Below are 18,381 nucleotides of genomic sequence, written 5' to 3'. Positions count from 1 at the left end.
AACTTTTCTAAATGTTTTTTTTTCCTTTCTTTCCTATCCAGTTCTATTTGTTCACCTGTTTTATTCAGTATAAGTCATTCAGATCAGTATAGTGGACCTACATGAGATAATTTACAATAAGATTTCTCATACAGGATTTATGAATGCCGTTTATAAACATTTATGGTGATTTTTTACGCAAAGCTAACAGTCATATACGAAAGTATTGTGCTACAAAAATATTATTCGATCCTGAATCCAGTAAAATGTTTTATTTGGTTATTAGAAACTATAATAATTTACCAGTTAAGTTCCAAATGAGAATTTCGATCCCTGTTTACATAACTGAATAACGTGTAAAAGAACTACTAGTTTCTTATCATCTTTAAAACAAGCAGATAAAAATCAAAGGAAACAAAGAAGAAAAGTAATTAGGAACTGAATGCTTAATAAGTGAAACATATCATACTTAAGTCACCATAACTGCGATCGCGAAAACAACACTGCTCTTTGTACACTTGGTATTAATACGTTTGCTTCCAAAAGTTCTGTGTCGTATATTGATATTCATGACATGCTCTACGCATTATTTAAGTAATGACGAATGTAATGTTGTGGCTTAAACCATTTTAGCCCTTACCCCTGAAGATGGTCCATGACTGAAACCGGTCGATATTTCGGTTTAAAATGGACAAATATGAATTTTATACTTTACTTGACGGCTATAGATAACCACCCTCCAGAAGTGTTGAAAACGTAGGTCATTTCCTAGTGACGAAGCAGTTCGGAAGCTTATACTCGTTAATTGTGACGCAATACGGCAGGTTTTTGTTATACGGTAGTGTACTTTGCAATAAACCAGAGCAGACCGCGAGACCGATAAATAAAATCATAAATCTTATTTCGCCGGGAACACAGAATGTCTAACGTAATGAAACAATATTGCCTGCCAAAAGCAAAATTCGAACCCTGATCCTCACACGCTAAGGTCGCGCATGTGGGCCCAGAGCCACACCGACATGAATACATGACTTGGATCGGGAATTGTCTAAATCTACATCTACATCTACATTTATACTCCGCAAGCCACCCAACAGTGTGGGGCGGAGGGCACTTTACGTGCCACTGTCATTACCTCCCTTTCCTGTTCCAGTCGCGTATTGTTCGCGGGAAGAACGACTGTCTGAAAGCCTCCGTGCGCGCTCGAATCTCTCTAATTTTACATTCGTGATCTCCTCGGGAGGTATAAGTAGGGGGAAGCAATATATTCGATACCTCATCCAGAAACGCACCCTCTCGAAACCTGGACAGCAAGCCACACCGCAATGCAGAGCGCCTCTCTTGCAGAGTCTGCCACTTGAGTTTGCTAAACATCTCCGTAACGCTATCACGCTTACCAAATAATCGTGTGACGAAATGCGCCGCTCTTCTTTGGATCTTCTCTATCTCCTCTGTCAACTCGACCTGGTACGGACAGGTGCGATAGACCAATAGGCTCAACCGCTGCATGTTTGGTGAGGTACGTCATCAGGTGACGTCACATGTTCAACATTTGTCATTCTCTTTTGGGGTATTTCTCGACATATGCGACCCTATATGTCTTATGGTTCAAATGACTCTGAGCACTAAGGGACTTAAAGTGTGTGGTCATCAGTCCCCTAGAACTTAGAACTACTTAAACCTAAGTAACCTAAGGAGATCACACACATCCATGCCCGAGGCAGGATTCGAACCTGCGACCGTAGCGGTCACGCGGTTCCAGACTGAAGCGCCTAGAACCGCACGGCCACACCGGTCGGCTATATGTCTTATATTAGATTACTTGTCTCAGCGTCATCTACGCTTCGGAGGTTTTTAATGTTACTAATAATCGCCCTGTGTATTAATAGTGCTACAACACGTCATGAAAATAGTACCAACAGAAATCGCTAGATCGTTCGGCGATCGAAAGCTCGAGCAAAGCCCGAGATTTCTCGAGCTCTGACGTCAGCTAGTCGAACAGTTCGAGTCTTGTTCGCGCGCAACACTATTAGTAGTTTGAGCCGTTGTTGCTGCCAGAGGTGGCACCTGTGTGTTCTACATTTCGCACCCAGAACATCCCCAAATCACCTACGAATTTAATCGTGTCTTCTGCCCGCTACACTGTATACGTACAACATATTTTGTTTTCTGCTGTCCTTCCTGGTGTTGCAGTTTTAATAGCCAGCAATGTGTTGTTCCTCCCTGTGTGGGAAAAATTTTCAAGATAGTTGTAATAGGTTGAAAAGCTCGCCCGGTTAGCCGAGCGGTCTAACGCACGGCTTTCCGGAGTGGGAAGGAGCGCCTGGTCACCGGCACGAATCCCTGGCGGACTTGTTTAGTGGTCCAGTGAACCGGCCAGTCTGTGGATTTTTTTTAGGCGGTTTTCCATCTGCCTCGGCGAATGCGGGCTGGTTCCCCTTATTCCACCTCAGCTACACTATGTCGGCGATTGCTGCTCAAACAAGTTCTCCACGTACGCGTACACCACCACTCATCTGGTGTGAGACGTTCCCTAGGGGGGTCCACCGTGGGCCGAACCGCACAATAACCCGGGGGAGGCGGAGGGGTGAAGTGGACTGCGGTAGTCGTCGTGGGGTTGTGGACCACTGCGGCTGCGGCGGGGACGGAGCCTCTCCGTCGTTTCTAGGTCCCCGGTTAACATACAATACAATACAATACATAGGCTGAGAAGTGAGGATACGCACGGTGCACCCTGGTGGCGTTGTGGTGGTGGCGGCGGTACTCGCGGTCCCAGACGTCGTCGTGCAGCCGCCAGTCCAGGTCGTCAGCGGCGAGGGGCCTCAGCGGCCGCGACCGCACGTGCGGGCCCGACACGTGGCTGCCGTCGCCCACGAACACCACCTGCAACATCGCGCCGGCCGTACAGTTCTTACAGCCCATCGGGAAAACAATGCTGATATGTAAATGCCGCAACAGATTTTCGTCTCCTGCACTGGCTAGAAGTGGGGAGGTGGGTCGTAGGCTGCTATTCCTGTTCATCCGAATTTCCGTCAATAGCTTGGACTATATTACCACACTGTTGATGGCGAGTTGTCAGCCAGGTAATGTAAATCAAAATATTCTATGCTGGAAAGTAAAGTCTTGAAATTTTGTATTCTCTTCTCAATTTTGGTTGAGGTTGAAGGAATGCAAGTCACGGAGACTTGCCTCCGTTCATTTTTAATTAATTCAGTCACGAGTACGAACGGATTGTGTAAATAGGAAAACACTAGAACAGTACACTGAAGTGGCGAAAGTCATGGGCTAGCGATAAGCACATACACAGATGACGGTAGTACTGCGTACACTAGTTACAACGTGAAAATTATTGAACTATATGAAATAAAATCGTCATAACTTCTGAACGGTTTGCGTTAGGACGTTCAAACTGCACGGTTTGTCGCGGGGCATGATGCGAATTAGTATGCGCATACGCACGGGCCTTGTTGTCGGCCATTTGCACGTGAAAATGCTACGGTACAGCGCGCCTGAGCGTATTGCGCTTGTGAAGGCCCACTGTGCGAGCAATAACAGCCCAACTGCGGCTCAAAGGAAGTTTGCGACCGAGTTCACTCTGAAGACAACCGGTTCAAGTGTGCTAACAATCAAGAATTTAATTCACAAGTTTAGCAGAACGGGTATTATTCGTGATGATACTGTTAACAATGTCGATCGTCCAAAAAGGGTGAAAACGGCTGTAAACATCGAGAAGACATGCGCTGTGTCTCAAACCGGCCCCAGGAAATCGATCAGACGAGGTGCGCAACAAGTGGGACTCAACCGGGAGAAACTGCGACAACTTGTTGTTGACCTGGATCTCTTCTCATACAGCCGCGCGGGGTAGCGTTTAAGGCGCCTTCCCAGAGTTCGCGCGGCTGCCCCCGTCGGAGGTTCGAGTCCTCCCTTGGGCATGGGTGTGTGTGTGTTGTCCTTAGCGTAAGTTAGTTTAAGTTAGGTTAAGTGGTGTGTAAGCCTACGGACCGACGTCCTCAGCAGTTTGGTCCCATAGGAACTTACCACAAATTTCCAGTTTTCTTCCCATACAAAATTCAAACCCATCAGCCATTAATCCCAGGACCACGGAACAGCAGTTGTGTTTCGCCAACACGATTGTCCACAGAATTGACAAACAGGACTTTGATGTCAATATGGTTTGGTTTAGTGATGAAGCCCACTTTCATTTCGATGGATTTGTTAATAAGCAAAACTGGTGCATTTGGAGGACTGAGAATCCGCAGTTCTCTTCACCCTCTACGGATGACTGTGTGGTGTGTAATGTCCAGTCACAGAATAATCGGTGCGATATTCCTTGATGGCACACTGCCTCCCGAACGTTACGTCAAGGTCTTGGAAGATGACTTCATCCCATTATCCAAAGTGACCCTGATTTCGACAAGATGTGGTTCACGGAAGACGTTGCTAGATCGCATGTTTGATGTCCTGGAGGAGCACTTTAGGGACCGCATTCTGGCTCTGGGGTACCCTGAAGCCACTGGCATGGGCCTCGATTGGCCGCCATATTCTCCGGATATGAACACATATGACTCCTTTTTGCGAGGCTATATTAAAGAAAAGATGTGCAGTATTAACCCCAAAACCATTTCTGGGTTTAAAACAGGCATTCAGGAGGTAGGTCATCGACAGCAACGATGTTCTGACAGTTCAGCGGGTCATGCAGAACTTCGCTATTCGTCTGCGCCACATCATCGTCAAAGATGGCGGGAATATCGAACATGTCATAATCTAAATCCGAATGTATGTAGTGATGTGTAGTGTGTGCACGCCGTAGTTTGTAACTAATTTACGTTTTTTTCCAGATAATTCAATAATTTTCACCCTGTTTAAAAGGTCAATGCATTACTGCAGCTGTCATTCGTACTCAGGTGATTCATGTGAAAAGGTATCCGACGTGATTACGGGAATTAACGGACACTGACCGCGGAATGGTAGTAGGAGCTGGACACATGAGGCATTACATTTCGGGAATCGTTAAGGAATTCAATATTACGAGATTCACAGTGTTAAGAGTGCGCCGTGAATACCAAATTTCAGGTATTAACTCCCACCAGGCACGACGCAGTGCCCGACGACCTTCGCTTAACGACCGAGAGCAGAGACGTTTGCGTAGTGTTGCCAGTGCTAACAGACAAGCAATTAGAACAGTGCGGCGAAATTTGGCGTTAATGGGTCATAGCAGCAGACGACCGACCCGAGTGTCTTTGCTAATAGCACGACATCGCCTGCATCGCCTGTCCTCGGCTCGTGGCCACATGGGTTGGACTTTAAACGACTGGAAAACCGTGGCCGGGTCAGGTGAGTCCCGATTTCAGTTGGTAATAGCTGATGGTAGGGTTAAAGTGTGGCGCAGTCTCCACGAAGCCATGGACCCAAGTTGTCAACGGCTCCATAATGGTGTGGGCTGTGTTTACGTGGAAAGCACTGGGTTCTTTGGTCAAACTGAGCCGTTCATTGACTGGAAATGGTTACGTTCGGCTACTTTGAGGCTATTTACAGCCAAACAACGATGGAATTTTTATGGATGACAATGTGTCGTATCACTGGGCCACAACTGTTCGCGTTTGGTTAGAAGAACATTTTGGACAATTGGAGAGAATGATTTGGTCACCCAGCTCGTCCGATATGCATCTCATCGAACAATTAAGGGACATAATCGAGAGGTCAGTTCGTGAACAAAATCCGGGAGCGGCAACACTTACGCAATTAATGACTGCTATAGAGACAACATGCCAACGGCCTTGTCGCAGTGGTAACACTGGTTCCCGTCAGATCACCGAAGTTAAGCGCTTTCGGGCTGGGCTAGCACTTGGGATGGGTGGCCATCCGGTCTGCCGAGCGCTGTTGGCAAGCGGGGTGCACTCAGCTCTTGTGAGGCAAACTGAGGAGCTTCTTGATTGAGAAGTAGCGGCTCCGGTCTCGGAAACTGACATACGGCCGGGAGAACGGCGTGCTGACCACGTGCCCCTCCATATCCACATCCAGTGACGCCTATGGGCATAGGATGACACGGCGGCCGGTCGGTACCGTTGGGCCTTCATGACCTGTTCGGGAGGAGTTTATAGAGACAACATGACTCAGTATTTCCGCAGGGGACTTCCAACAAGTTGTTGAGTACATGCCACATCGAGTTGCTACTGCTACATTAGGCCAAGCAAAAGGAAGTCTGACACGATATTAGGAAGTATCCCATAACTTTTGTCGCCTCAGCGTATTTCTGATCAACCGAATTTGTGTCGATGGCCTGGACTGTATTATGCTTGAGATCATATCACAAAGTTGATGGCGAGCTGTCAGCTAGGTAATATAAATCAAAATATTCTATTACAGAAATTAAGCTTTTTAGGGCGTGCTGGAAAGTAATGCCTCGGAATTTTTTATTATCTTCTCAATACCGATGGAGGTTGAAGATGGCAGGTCATGAGGGGTTGCCTCCATTCATTTTATATTAATTCGGTAATGAATATGTACGCATTTGATGCACGATTCTCTAAATAGGAAGACACTGCAACAGTATATCGTTTAATAAAGTTGGTCGACACTTCTTCGGAATTTGCAGGTGATTGAGAGCCGGCTTTCAGATGACCTTTTTTTCTGAGAAGTGTATCTATTCTGCTTATAAAATGGTTTCCTTCAGAGTCTGAAATAGCAGCCGGTGTACTTTTTAGAGGTCTTTAGTTTCTAAATTTTTTGAAAATTTGTGGTAAGGTCTTATAGGACCAAACTGCTGACGTCATCGGTCCCTAAGCTTACACACTACTTAATCTAACTTTCTTACGCTAAGGACAATACACACACCCATGCCCGAGGGAGGACTCGAACCTCCGATTGGGGGAGCCGCGCGAACCGTGGTAAGACGCCTAAGACCGCGCGGCTTAGTTGTCAACGTCAAACTATTTCCCACGTGCGCAGAAAACAAGCGCCGCGACTGAAAATCAGAAGGTGACGTAAGAAGACGTATCATGGGCGTCTATAGTTCTTGGCGGCAAGCCACTCTAGTGGGGGGAAGTGATTTCGGCTCTCTCATGGTAGGAGGCTGTTATCAGAAAATGTTAGAGCGTATTCTGGTCGAGTAGGTTTCTTTGAGGGAATTTTGCGGAGTTCCTTCGAGGAGGCCGTTTGCAGAGTTACCCCGGGGACGGAGTAGGTGGGAGGATCGATGCAGCACCAGTCGCCGGATGCAGTCTATTGAGTCCGTGCAGGGGCGCGCTACATCTACATATGAAGGGCTTATTTCAATAGTGGTACAAGTTCATTTTTGTTCATATTGAGATACAGACTCCTAAAGTTAAATGAGCGCTGAAAAATCTGCAGTTGAGATACCAGAAATATTCAAGCATATGGCTTCTTGCTAGAGATGGACCTTCCTTTCTGTTTGTTTGGCTCATTAATTTCAGAAGCATTATAGACAGAAAAGTGAAGGTAATGGACTTCTACCATCACTGAAATAAACCCTTCATATACACTCCGCAAGCCACCGTATGGTGCGTAGCGGAGGGTATCATGTACCACTATTTGTCATTTACTTTCATGTTCCACTCGCAAACAGAGCGAGCCCTAATTTCTCGTATCTTATCATCGTGGTCCTTACGCGCAAAGAATGTTGGCGGCAGTAGAAGAGTTCGGCAGTCAGCTTCAAATGCCGGGTCTCTAAATTTTCTTAATAGTGTTGCTGAAAAGAATGTCGCCTTTCCTCCAAGGATTCCCATTTGAGTTCACGAAGCATCTCCGCAACACTTACGTGTTGTTCGAATCTACCGGTAACAAATACAGCAGCCCGCCTTTGAATTGCTACGATGTCTTCATTCAGTCCGACCTGGTACGGATCACAACCACTCGAGCAGTACTCCAAAATATGTGGCACCAGCGTCCTATATGCGGTCTCCTTTACAAGTGAACTACTCTTTCCCAAAATTCTCCTAATAAACCGAAGTCGACCATTCGCCTCCCCTACCACACTTCTCACATGCCCGTTCCACCTCATATCGTTCTGCAACGTTACGCCCAGATATTTAAACGACTTGACTGTGTGAAGCAAGACACTATTAATACTGTATCCGAAACATTACAGATTTGATCTTCCTACTCAACCGCATTAAACTTACATTTTTCCAGATTTAGGACTAGCTACCATTCATCACACCACCTGGAAATTTTGTCCAAGTCGTCTTGTATCTTCCTACAGTCACTCAACTTCGACACCTTACCGTAGACCACGGCATTATCAGGAAACAACCGCAAACTGCTGCCCACCCTGTCAGCCAGCGGCGGATTTACGGCGGCGACCACGGAGCTACTCAGGAGAGGCGGCACCTGTGCAGCCCGGCACGTCAGGAACTTTCCAGGTGATCTGTTACCCACTAGAGCGTGTTCTTTCGACCACCAGCAGCAGCTGTTTAGTTCATGGATGCACCGTACTCTTCAAGTTTAGTCTTTCGCACTCACTATTGCTCAATGTAGAAACAACCAGATAGCGTTACTATTGATACTCAAAAAGGGAAAGCGTCGCGCACAGAGCTCCAGCACTTCGTGCCAGCTTGGACTCGAGTTCGAGTCTCGGTCCGGCACACAGTTTTAATCTGCCAGGAAGTTTCATATCAGCGCACACTCCGCTGCAGAGTGAAAAGCTCATTCTGGAAACACCCCTCGGGCTCTGGCTAACCCATGTCGCCACAATATCCTTTCTTTCAGGAGTGTTAGTTCCGCAAGGTTCGCAGGAGAGCATCTGTAAAGTTCGGAAGGTAGGAGACGAGGTACTGGCAGAAGTAAAGCTGTGAGGACGGGCTGTGAGTCGTGCTTGGGTACCTCAGTTGGTAGAGCACTTGCCCGCAAAAGTCAAAGGTCCCGAGTTCGAGTCTCGGTCCGGCACACAGTTTTAATCTGCCAGGGAGTTTCATATCAGCGCACACTCCGCTGCAGAGTGAAAAATCTCATTCTGGAAACATCATTAGTACTTATATGAATTTCATACACAGGTGTTTCAACGCCATACGTGCTTTTTTGTTTTTGTGTTTAAATGTCAAATTACATCGACTATTTATTCAATTTGTACAGAAACCACATGGCAGTTATAAGAGTCGAGGGGCATGAAAGGGAAGCAGTGGTTGGGAAGGGAGAGAGACAGGATTGAAGCCTCTCCCCGATGTTATTCAATCTGTATACTGAGCAAGCAGTAAAGGAAAAAAAAGAAAAATTCGGAGTAGGAATTAAAATCCATGGAGAAGAAATAAAAACTTTGAGGTTCGCCGATGACATTGCAATTCTATCAGAGACAGCAAGGGACTTGGAAGAGCAGTTGAACGGAATGGACAGTGTCTTGAGAAGAGGATATAAGATGAACATCAACAAAAGCAAAACGAGGATAGTGGAATGTAGTCGAATTAAGTCGGGTGATGCTGAGGGAATTAGATTAGGAAATGAGACACTTAAAGTAGTAAAGGAGTTTTACTATTTGGGAAGCAAAGTAACTAATGATGGTCGAGGTAGAGAAGATATCAAATGTAGACTGGCAATGGCAAGGAAAGCGTGTCTGAAGAAGAGAAATTTGTTAACATCGAGTATAGATTTCAGTGTCAGGAAGTCGTTTCTGAGAGTATTTGTATAGAGTGTAGCCATGTATGGAAGTGAAACATGGACGATGAATAGTTTGATCAAGAAGAGAATAGAAGCTTTCGAAATGTGGTGCTACAGAAGAATGCTGAAGATTAGATGGGTAGATCACATAACTAATGAGGAGGCACTGAATAGAATTGGGGAGAAGAGGAGTTTGTGGCACAACTTGACTAGAAGAAGGTATCGGTTGGTAGGACATGTTCTGAGGCATCAAGGGATCACCAGTTTAGTATTGGAGGGCAGCGTGGAGGGTAAAAATCGTAGAGGGAGACCAAGAGATGAATACACTAAACAGATTCAGAAGGATGTAGGTTGCAGTAGGTACTGGGAGATGAAGAAGCTTGCACAGGATAGAGTAGCATGGAGACCTGCATCAAACCAGTCTCAGGACTGAAGACCACAACAACAACAACATTTATTCAATAAATCCATTGTCACTACGAATAACCTTTCATTTCGTATAAATTAGTGTATCTTATTCATTTAAGAAATTTTTGTTTTTCCTGTGGGATATTAGAAGATATTTATTATTTTATCACAAGTTTTCCAACTTAGGATTCAGCACTGGGGCCACACAATTCATTAATTCGCGTTTGTGTACTCCGTTGCGTACAGATTACAGTAGTGTTTCCTAAGGGTGGTTCTGTGTCGAGGATTATTCCGGGGCAGAAAATAATCACAGGCAATTCCCGCATTACCGTACTGCCGGGAATCTTGCAAGGTATGTGATGCATATTACATAAATGTCATGCATATCTCTCGGTCGACTTTCCCGTATCGCTGACGCAAGCAGCAAACCTCTGCCACTAGAGGACTCCGCATTGGAGCGTGTAACGGGGCGGTCGGCGTTGAACTACGTCGGTGCGTGAGAAACAACGTGCTCTGATCGAGTTTCGAGTTGGAAGAGTTCTTCCACACATGGAGCACCCCTCCTTCAGCTTGACAACACCAGACTACACACGAGCGCTGTAGATAAGCAACAATCCGACGCACTGGATTCACTGTCATCCATCACCCTGAACACAGTCCCGACTTGATCCCACCGGATTTTCATCTGTTTCCAAAACTGGAAGAACACCGTCGAGCACTTCACATTGATAGTGATGAAGCGGTGCGAGCAGAGGTGAGGTTGTGACTCCGTCAACAAGTTTAAACACTCTTCAGTAACGGTATCAACAAACTGGTGTCTCGTTGTGCAAAAGTGTGTTCGTCGCCTGGGTGACTATGTTGAGAAATAAACATATAGACTTGAAGAATAAAGATGTAGAATGTTAATAACGTTTGTTTTATTTAAGAAGTTTTAAGAGTTCTCACATTAGAAATTCGGAAGCTTTACTTTTCGGCACGCCCTCGTAGTTCAGCGCATGCCTGGTTTAATTTCTGGTTTAAAAACTGGATGCTGAAAATTGCTTCAGAACGTTCGAGTGATACAAATATGGACGTCACACCATTTGTAAGGGGAGAAAACATAAGCGTTGTGCAGGGTTCGATCGTAGGCCCATTGATGTGCTTATTCAGTGTTAACAATCTACCGTTTTATATGATACAAGCATTATTGTCAAACAGCATACAGAGGCATTACCTGGGAAAATAGTAAATGATGGTTTTGTTTGAATTATTAACTGCTTTCGTACTAATGAATTATTCCTAAAACATCCCATCCAGTTTAGTATTATCAAAAATAATCCACCTGGTTTTAATGTAGTGTACCAACACAAATGCCCGCCTCTGTAACTGGGCGGTCGACGTTTCTGATTGCCATGCGAAGGACCCTGGTTCAATCCCCGGTACTGCCAGGGGTTTTTCTTTCGTGGGAGGACTATAACGGGCTGCACTCAACGTCGTCGTCCCATTTGAGGTGTTATTTGAATGAGAAGTAGGGGTTCAAGGTCTACAAAGCTGATAACGCCTGGGAGACCAGTATGCTGGTATGCTAGCTTTGTGCCTCCCCATACCGCTTCGAAATGACACCAATGGCAGAGGAGGATCCGGCGGCCAGTCGGCACCCAAAAGTCCACAGGGGGGACGCAGAGTCAAAATATTTTAAGCAGGATGGGAAATTCGAAGTTCTTGCGTTTGCATAATGATGAAAACTAAAACTGGAAAAAGACATACAGTAGATATGCTAAACTGTTAGGTTCAGATAGTATTGCCATAAGAACAATAACAAGCTTACAGAACACAAGAATCGTTAAGACAATATATTTTGTATGTTTTCGTTCACTGTTGTCCTATGGGATTATTTTCTGGGGTAAATCCCCATTTAGCCTAAAAGTATTCTTTGTTCAAAATCAAGTAATTAGAATTATATAAAGTAATCATACTCGTCCATATTCAGACGCCTGTTTAAGCAGTTGTGAATATTAACCACAGAAAATTTATTTGCTACTAAAATATGCTGTCAAAAATCCAGCTTGAGATTAACATTGATATTGATAATTACAACATTAGAAGGAAAAATGGTCTGCACTTCCCTCTAATTTATCTATCTTTGGCACAAAAGGGAGTGGAATACGTAACTACAAAACTCTTGGCAATATGCGCATGGAAATGAAAAGTTAAAGAGGTATCACAAGTGTTCCCAAATACAGATTAAAGTGGTTTTTCGTTGCAAATACTTCTGTACCATTACGAAATTCTCGAGTAGAAGTAAACAGTCAGTTGCAAACATGTAAATGCAATTAGCAATATAAACATGTTTTTAATTACCTTTGTTGTTCAGCTGACATATTCCTCATCATAACGTTTACTTGCATATGATCTACGGAACGTGGGATTGACCAACTATAGACATTAAGAGGTTTCTGCACTGGTTTTCACTTTCTCTATTTAATATCAACAATATTGCTATTATCAACAAGAAACGCTTGATTTTAGTGTAAACATGAATATTGCTTTCAGGCGTGCTATAATAACGAAAGATCATACGCCAGTTGCGTGTCATTTCATTTGAAAATATGGCTTTCTTAAGAGATAATTGTACCAAGGAATGGTGTTGCGGCGATATGAACAAATAAAATCTTTTCGTGCTTCCAGCCGCATGAAGTGTATGTACACCTTGTGATCAGAAGTATCTGGGCATCTCTACAGGGTGGAGAAAAATTGTGTGACGAAATTTTAACCCAGGATAGCTGATGCCAGTACGAACCAAAATTACTAATGTTGTGTAGGTCGACAACGCATAATTTTTAAACTACGGAAACTTGGCGCCACGCGATCCGATTAGCCGAGGGATTGCCCTGTTGCCAGATGCTCTGGACAACGCGTGACCGGAGATTGCGACGTATCCAAGGCACGCTCGGTGGTAGCGCGCTAGCCTTCCACTCTCGGACCTGCGGGCGAATCCGCCGGGCTCCGACACATCCACTGTAGATTCATGATAAAGACATACCGGGAACAAACCCGCCAACAGCTGTTAGTTCGCGTACAGAAAGTCTTTTACAAATCATGTCGGCCCTGAAAAGGGCCTTCTTTGTATCTAGGACATCGGTTACTTAAGCAAGTGCTCGAACTGGCGACCCTCTGATGCGACGCAAGCTTTGGTAATGGACGTACGCCAGTACCACATTTGTGTACACTTCCACTCCCCCGTACACGAAATACAGTCTGTGATGACTATTAGTAAGCGGTCGTGTGCTCACCAAGTCCCTAATGGTTATTACCTGGCAAAGCGAACTGGTAACCTGGCCAAGATGACAGCACCATCGTGTTTATCTGGCAAGCAAGGGGGAGGGGGGGATGTGGCAAGAATGTACAGGGGGTAGAGAAATTAATGTGAACACCATGCAATATAATACATCTTGTTGCAAGCTGGCACCGCGTGTAAATCTTGCGACACGGCTACAGTGCACAGCTGACGTGACAAGTCTTGGAGGGTACTTTCCAGTGTATTTTACATTTTATTCTGCAACAGTGAACACAAGCGATCATTGAACTGTGTGATATTTCACACTTCCAAAAAGGGCAACCCATTGATATACGGTTAACGGGAGCATTTGAGACGAGAACGGCTCAACTGTTTAACGTTTCACGGGTGACGTATCCACGGTAGTGACAGGATACACGAAACATGGTAAAACATCGCTGGCGAAGAGAAATAGTCGACGAAAATCGGGAGTAACTGCCTGTGACCGACGACAATTCAAAAGGATTGTGACCAGACAATACAAAACTAGTGCGGCAAAAGTGACTGCAGAACTGATCACTCACGTGAGCGATGCTGTGTCGAAAAAAGCAATACCGCGGGAGCTTCACGAGGCTAACAATCATGGGAGTGATACAATTGAGAAATCCTTATTGTCGGAAGCCAAAGCAATGCTGCGAAAGAAGTAGCGTCACGATCTTAAAACCTGGGCACATGATGCCTGGAAGAATGTGGTATGGTCCGCTGAACCATCGTTAACACTGTTTCCCACGAACGGTTGGGTTTATTTATGGAGAACACCAAAAGAAGCCTACGATCCGGCCTGCCTGCCTCCTACAGTCAAGCATAGGAGCAATTCCGATATGATTTGCCGGCTACGTCGTGGTATTCAGCTGCTCCTACCATTACCCTCACTGTCCGGATTAGTTCGAATGAATATCTCGACATCCTCGACAATGAAGTGCTAGGTATGACTAGCATATTGCTGCCAGACATTGTCATATTCCAAGATGATAATGCGCCCATAAACACGGCCAAAACTGTTCAGGTATCATTTGTGGAGCATCACAATATCATCAAACATCTTCCCGGGCCAGCACAATTGCCAGACCTCAACATCATTGAAAAGTTAGAGGGAGTTTTAGAGTACAGACTGAGGACCAAATGTGCAGCTCCAACATCGTTCAAGCAGTTGGCGCATATTTTGGTACAAGAATGAGTGAAGCTATTCCGCGAAGAGTTGCAGCTGTTCTCAAAGCCAATGGCGGCCCAACTCCTTATTAACAAGTAAACATTGTGTATATGTCAGGTGTTCATAATATTTTGCCCACCTCCCTCCTCCACATGCCAGTAACCTTACGAAGGAGCGCTGTCTCACTGTACACCGCTGTCTTTCTCTCTATACATTTTTCAGTTATTTCTGTCCATTTCTACACGACAGTTCGGGGTTATCCTGTAATAGTCGTAGAGGAGGAGTGAACACGTTACGAAACTCTGCACTCACAACAATGAGTCGTTGCCGAGCATTGTTGCTTGACAGTACTCTTTGCACGGTGTCGTTTTGCAGCATTTATTCACAGTGTAGTGTGCACGAATCCACAGTTCGTCCAAATAAACCACTGGGCACTTCAACCCCGATGCTTCGTTTTTTCGCAAAAACTCTAAAGTAATATGCTGTTCCTGCAAGTATGTTTTCTCTTCTGCACATAATCACTAGTTTATTCTGTTACCTTTTAAAATAAAATCCCACAGCTGGAAGTTTTTCTCAGAGTTTTTTGCTATCCTAGAAGTCCAGTTCTGAATGATAAATGATGTGAAGACTTTGTAAAAATTGTGTTTCCTTGTGTTGTTCATAACATCGTAGAAATCGCTGTCTAATAACAAATTTTTCCACAATATTAATGAATTATTTATTGTGCCCATTTTACTTATTCTGCTTCGGAGCAGATTCTTATCTCAAACTCCACTTAGCATCATATCCCTGCTTCCATAATTTGAACACTATTGACCTGCTTAGCTTTCGCTTGCCAACATTTGCTTGCCCCTGCCGTCGCCTTCTCTATCAGAACTATCACAGCTTTCTCATTCTCACTGCCAGTAAAATTAATGACGATAACAGCAGGTTGTGGCGGCTGCCCGCTAAGGTATTTTCCGGAATCACTTTTCACGCTCGCACTGCAAGGTAGCAACGGCCGCTACTTTAAATTGAAATGTGGCTGTACCTAGTCACGTTATCAATTTAGTTCCCCCTAGAGCTGGGTCTTCTCGAGTACTACTTAAACTGATGATGTTGCGTGTACGTAAGGCAATGAAGTGAGACCTGTCATCACAAGCAATGAAATGAATCACGTGCCAACATTACCTTCGGTGAAAGGGAGCACAAACACTAGCGTTGGACCTAAGAACTATAACTTAAACAGACGTAACTAAGAGATAGATAGACGTAGATAACCTAATGACATCACGCACATCCATGCCCGAGGCAGGATTCGAACCTGCGACCGCAGCAGTCGCGCGGTTCCAGACTGAAGCGCCTAGAACCTACGGCCATATATGTAACATATTTTGATACATGCCAACTCACTCACCAGAACCTATAGATCAACTACCCATACAGGGTGGTCCATTGATAGTGACCGAACCAAATATCTCACGAAATAAGCATCAAACGAAAAAACTACAAAGAACGAAACTCGTCTAGCTTGAAGGGGGAAACCAAATGGCGCTATGGTTGGCACGCTAGATGGCGGTGCCATAGGTCAAACGGATATCAACTGCGTTTTTTAAAATAGGAACCCCCATTTTTATTACATATTCGTGTAGTACGTAAAGAAATATGAATGTTTTAGTTGGACCACTTCTTTCGCTTTGTGATAGATGGCGCTGTAATAGTCACACACGTATAAGTACGTGGTATCACGTAACATTCCGCCAGAGTGGACGGTATTTGCTTCGTGATACATTACCCGTGTTAAAATGGACCGTTTACCAATTGCGGGAAAGGTCGATATCATGTTGATGTATGGCTATTGTGATCAAAATGCCCAACGGCCGTGTGCAATGTATGCTGCTCGGTATCCTGGACGACATCATCCAAGTGTCCGGACCGTTCGCCGGATAGTTACGTTATTTAAGGAAACAGGAAGTGTTCAGCCGCATGTGAAACGTCAACCACGACCTGCAACAAATGATGATGCCCAAGTAGGTGTTTTAGTTGCTGTCGCGGCTAATCTGCACATCAGTAGCAGACAAATTGCGCGAAAATCGGGAATCTCAAAAACGTCGGTGTTGAGAATGCTACATCAACATCGATTGCACCCGTACCATATTTCTATGCACCGGGAATTTCATGGCTACGATTTTGAACGTCGTGTACAGTTCTGCCACTGGGCACAAAAGAAATTACGGGACGATTACAGTCTTTTTTCACGCGTTGTATTTAGCGACGAAGCGTCATTCATCAACAGCGGTAACGTAAACCGGCATAATATGCGCTATTGGGCAACGGAAAATCCACGATGGCTGCGACAAGTGGAACATCAGCGACCTTGGCGGGTTAATGTATGGTGCGGCATTATGGGAGGAAGGATAATTGGCCCCCATTTTATCGATGGCAATCTAAATGGTGCAATGTATGCTGATTTCCTACGTAATGTTCTACCGATGTTTCACTGCATGACAGAATGGCGTTTTACTTCCAACATGATGGATGTCCGGCACATAGCTCGCGTGCGGTTGAAGCGGTATTGAATAGCATATTTCATGACAGGTGGATTGGTCGTCGAAGAACCATACCATGGCCCGCACGTTCACCGGATCTGACGCCCCCGGATTTCCTTCTGTGAGAAAAGTTGAAGGATATTTGCTATCGTGATCCACCGACAACGCCTGACAACATGCGTCAGCGCATTGTCAATGCATGAGCGAACATTACGGAAGGCGAACTACTCGCTGTTGAGAGGAATGTCATTACACGTATTGCCAAATGCATTGAGGTTGACGGATGTCATTTATTGTATTAATGTGGTATTTACAGGTAATCACGCTGTAACAGCATGTACAAAGGTACATGTATCACATTGGAACAACCGAAATAAAACGTTCAAACTTACCTACGTTCGCCGGCCGCGGTGGTCTAGCGGTTCTAGGCGCTCAGTCCGGAGCTGCGCGACTGCTGCGGTCGCAGGTTCGAATCCTGCCTCGGGCATGGATGTGTGTGATGTCCTTAGGTTAGTTAGGTTTAAGTAGTTCTAAGTTCTAGGGGACTGATGAGCATAGATGTTAAGTCCCATAGTGCTCAGAGCCATTTGAACCATTTGAACCTACCTACGTTCTGTATTTTAATTTAAAAATCCTATCTGTTACCAACTGTTCGTCTGAAATTGTGAGCCATATGTTTGTGACTATTACAGCGGCATCTATCACAAAACGAAAAAAGTGGTCCAACTAAAACATTCATATTTGTTTACGTACTACTCGAATATGTAACAAAAAGTGGGGGTTCCTATTTAAAAAAACGCAGTTGATATCCGTTTGACCTATGGCAGCGCCATCTAGCGGGACAACCATGGCGCCATCTGGATCTCCTTCAAGCTAGACAAGTTTCGTTCTTTGAAGTTTTTTCGTTTGACGCTTATTTCGTGAGATATTTGACCCGTTCACGATCAATGAACCACCCTGTATTCTCGCACATGGCGGGACTGACCTCAACAGAATCCCGAAACAGCGATATGTGATGACAACCTTCGATCAACCGCGCTGCTGCTACGGTCGCAGTTTCGAATCCTGTCTCGGGCATGGATGTGTGTGATTTCCTTAGCTTAGTTAGGATTAAGTAGTTCTAAGTCTAGGGGACTGATGACCTCAGATGTTGAGTCCCACAGTGCTTAGAGCCACTTGAACATTTGAACACAACATTGTTTCGTACGTCTCGCACGACAGTACCTAACGCAAACATTTAACGATAAATGGATGGGTCGAGGGGTTCCATAGTATGACGCCTCGGTTCAACAAACCTTAATTCCTCATATTTCTGCCTATAAGAACATTTAGAGGCAGTCTCGTGCGTTAATCGGCCAGAACATTGTCACCATCGACCTACTACCGATATA

At 45.0% G+C, this 18,381-nt stretch overlaps 1 protein-coding gene across 1 annotated transcript in view; it reads right to left on the bottom strand.

Moving 5' to 3' along the window:
* LOC126469605 (cuticlin-5) overlaps window positions 1-18,381 on the bottom strand; it is a 324,544-nt gene that overhangs the window by 69,963 nt on the left and 236,200 nt on the right. The window contains exon 4 of the mRNA XM_050096728.1: window positions 2,706-2,862. Coding sequence (XP_049952685.1) covers window positions 2,706-2,862 — 157 coding nt within the window. The remainder of the gene's footprint in view (window positions 1-2,705; window positions 2,863-18,381) is intronic.

The sequence above is a fragment of the Schistocerca serialis genome, chromosome 3 (genome assembly GCF_023864345.2).
Source record: "Schistocerca serialis cubense isolate TAMUIC-IGC-003099 chromosome 3, iqSchSeri2.2, whole genome shotgun sequence".
Classification (NCBI taxonomy): domain Eukaryota; kingdom Metazoa; phylum Arthropoda; class Insecta; order Orthoptera; family Acrididae; genus Schistocerca; species Schistocerca serialis.
Note: the sequence above shows the minus strand (reverse complement) of the source record. Positions and strands in the feature narration are given on the sequence as shown.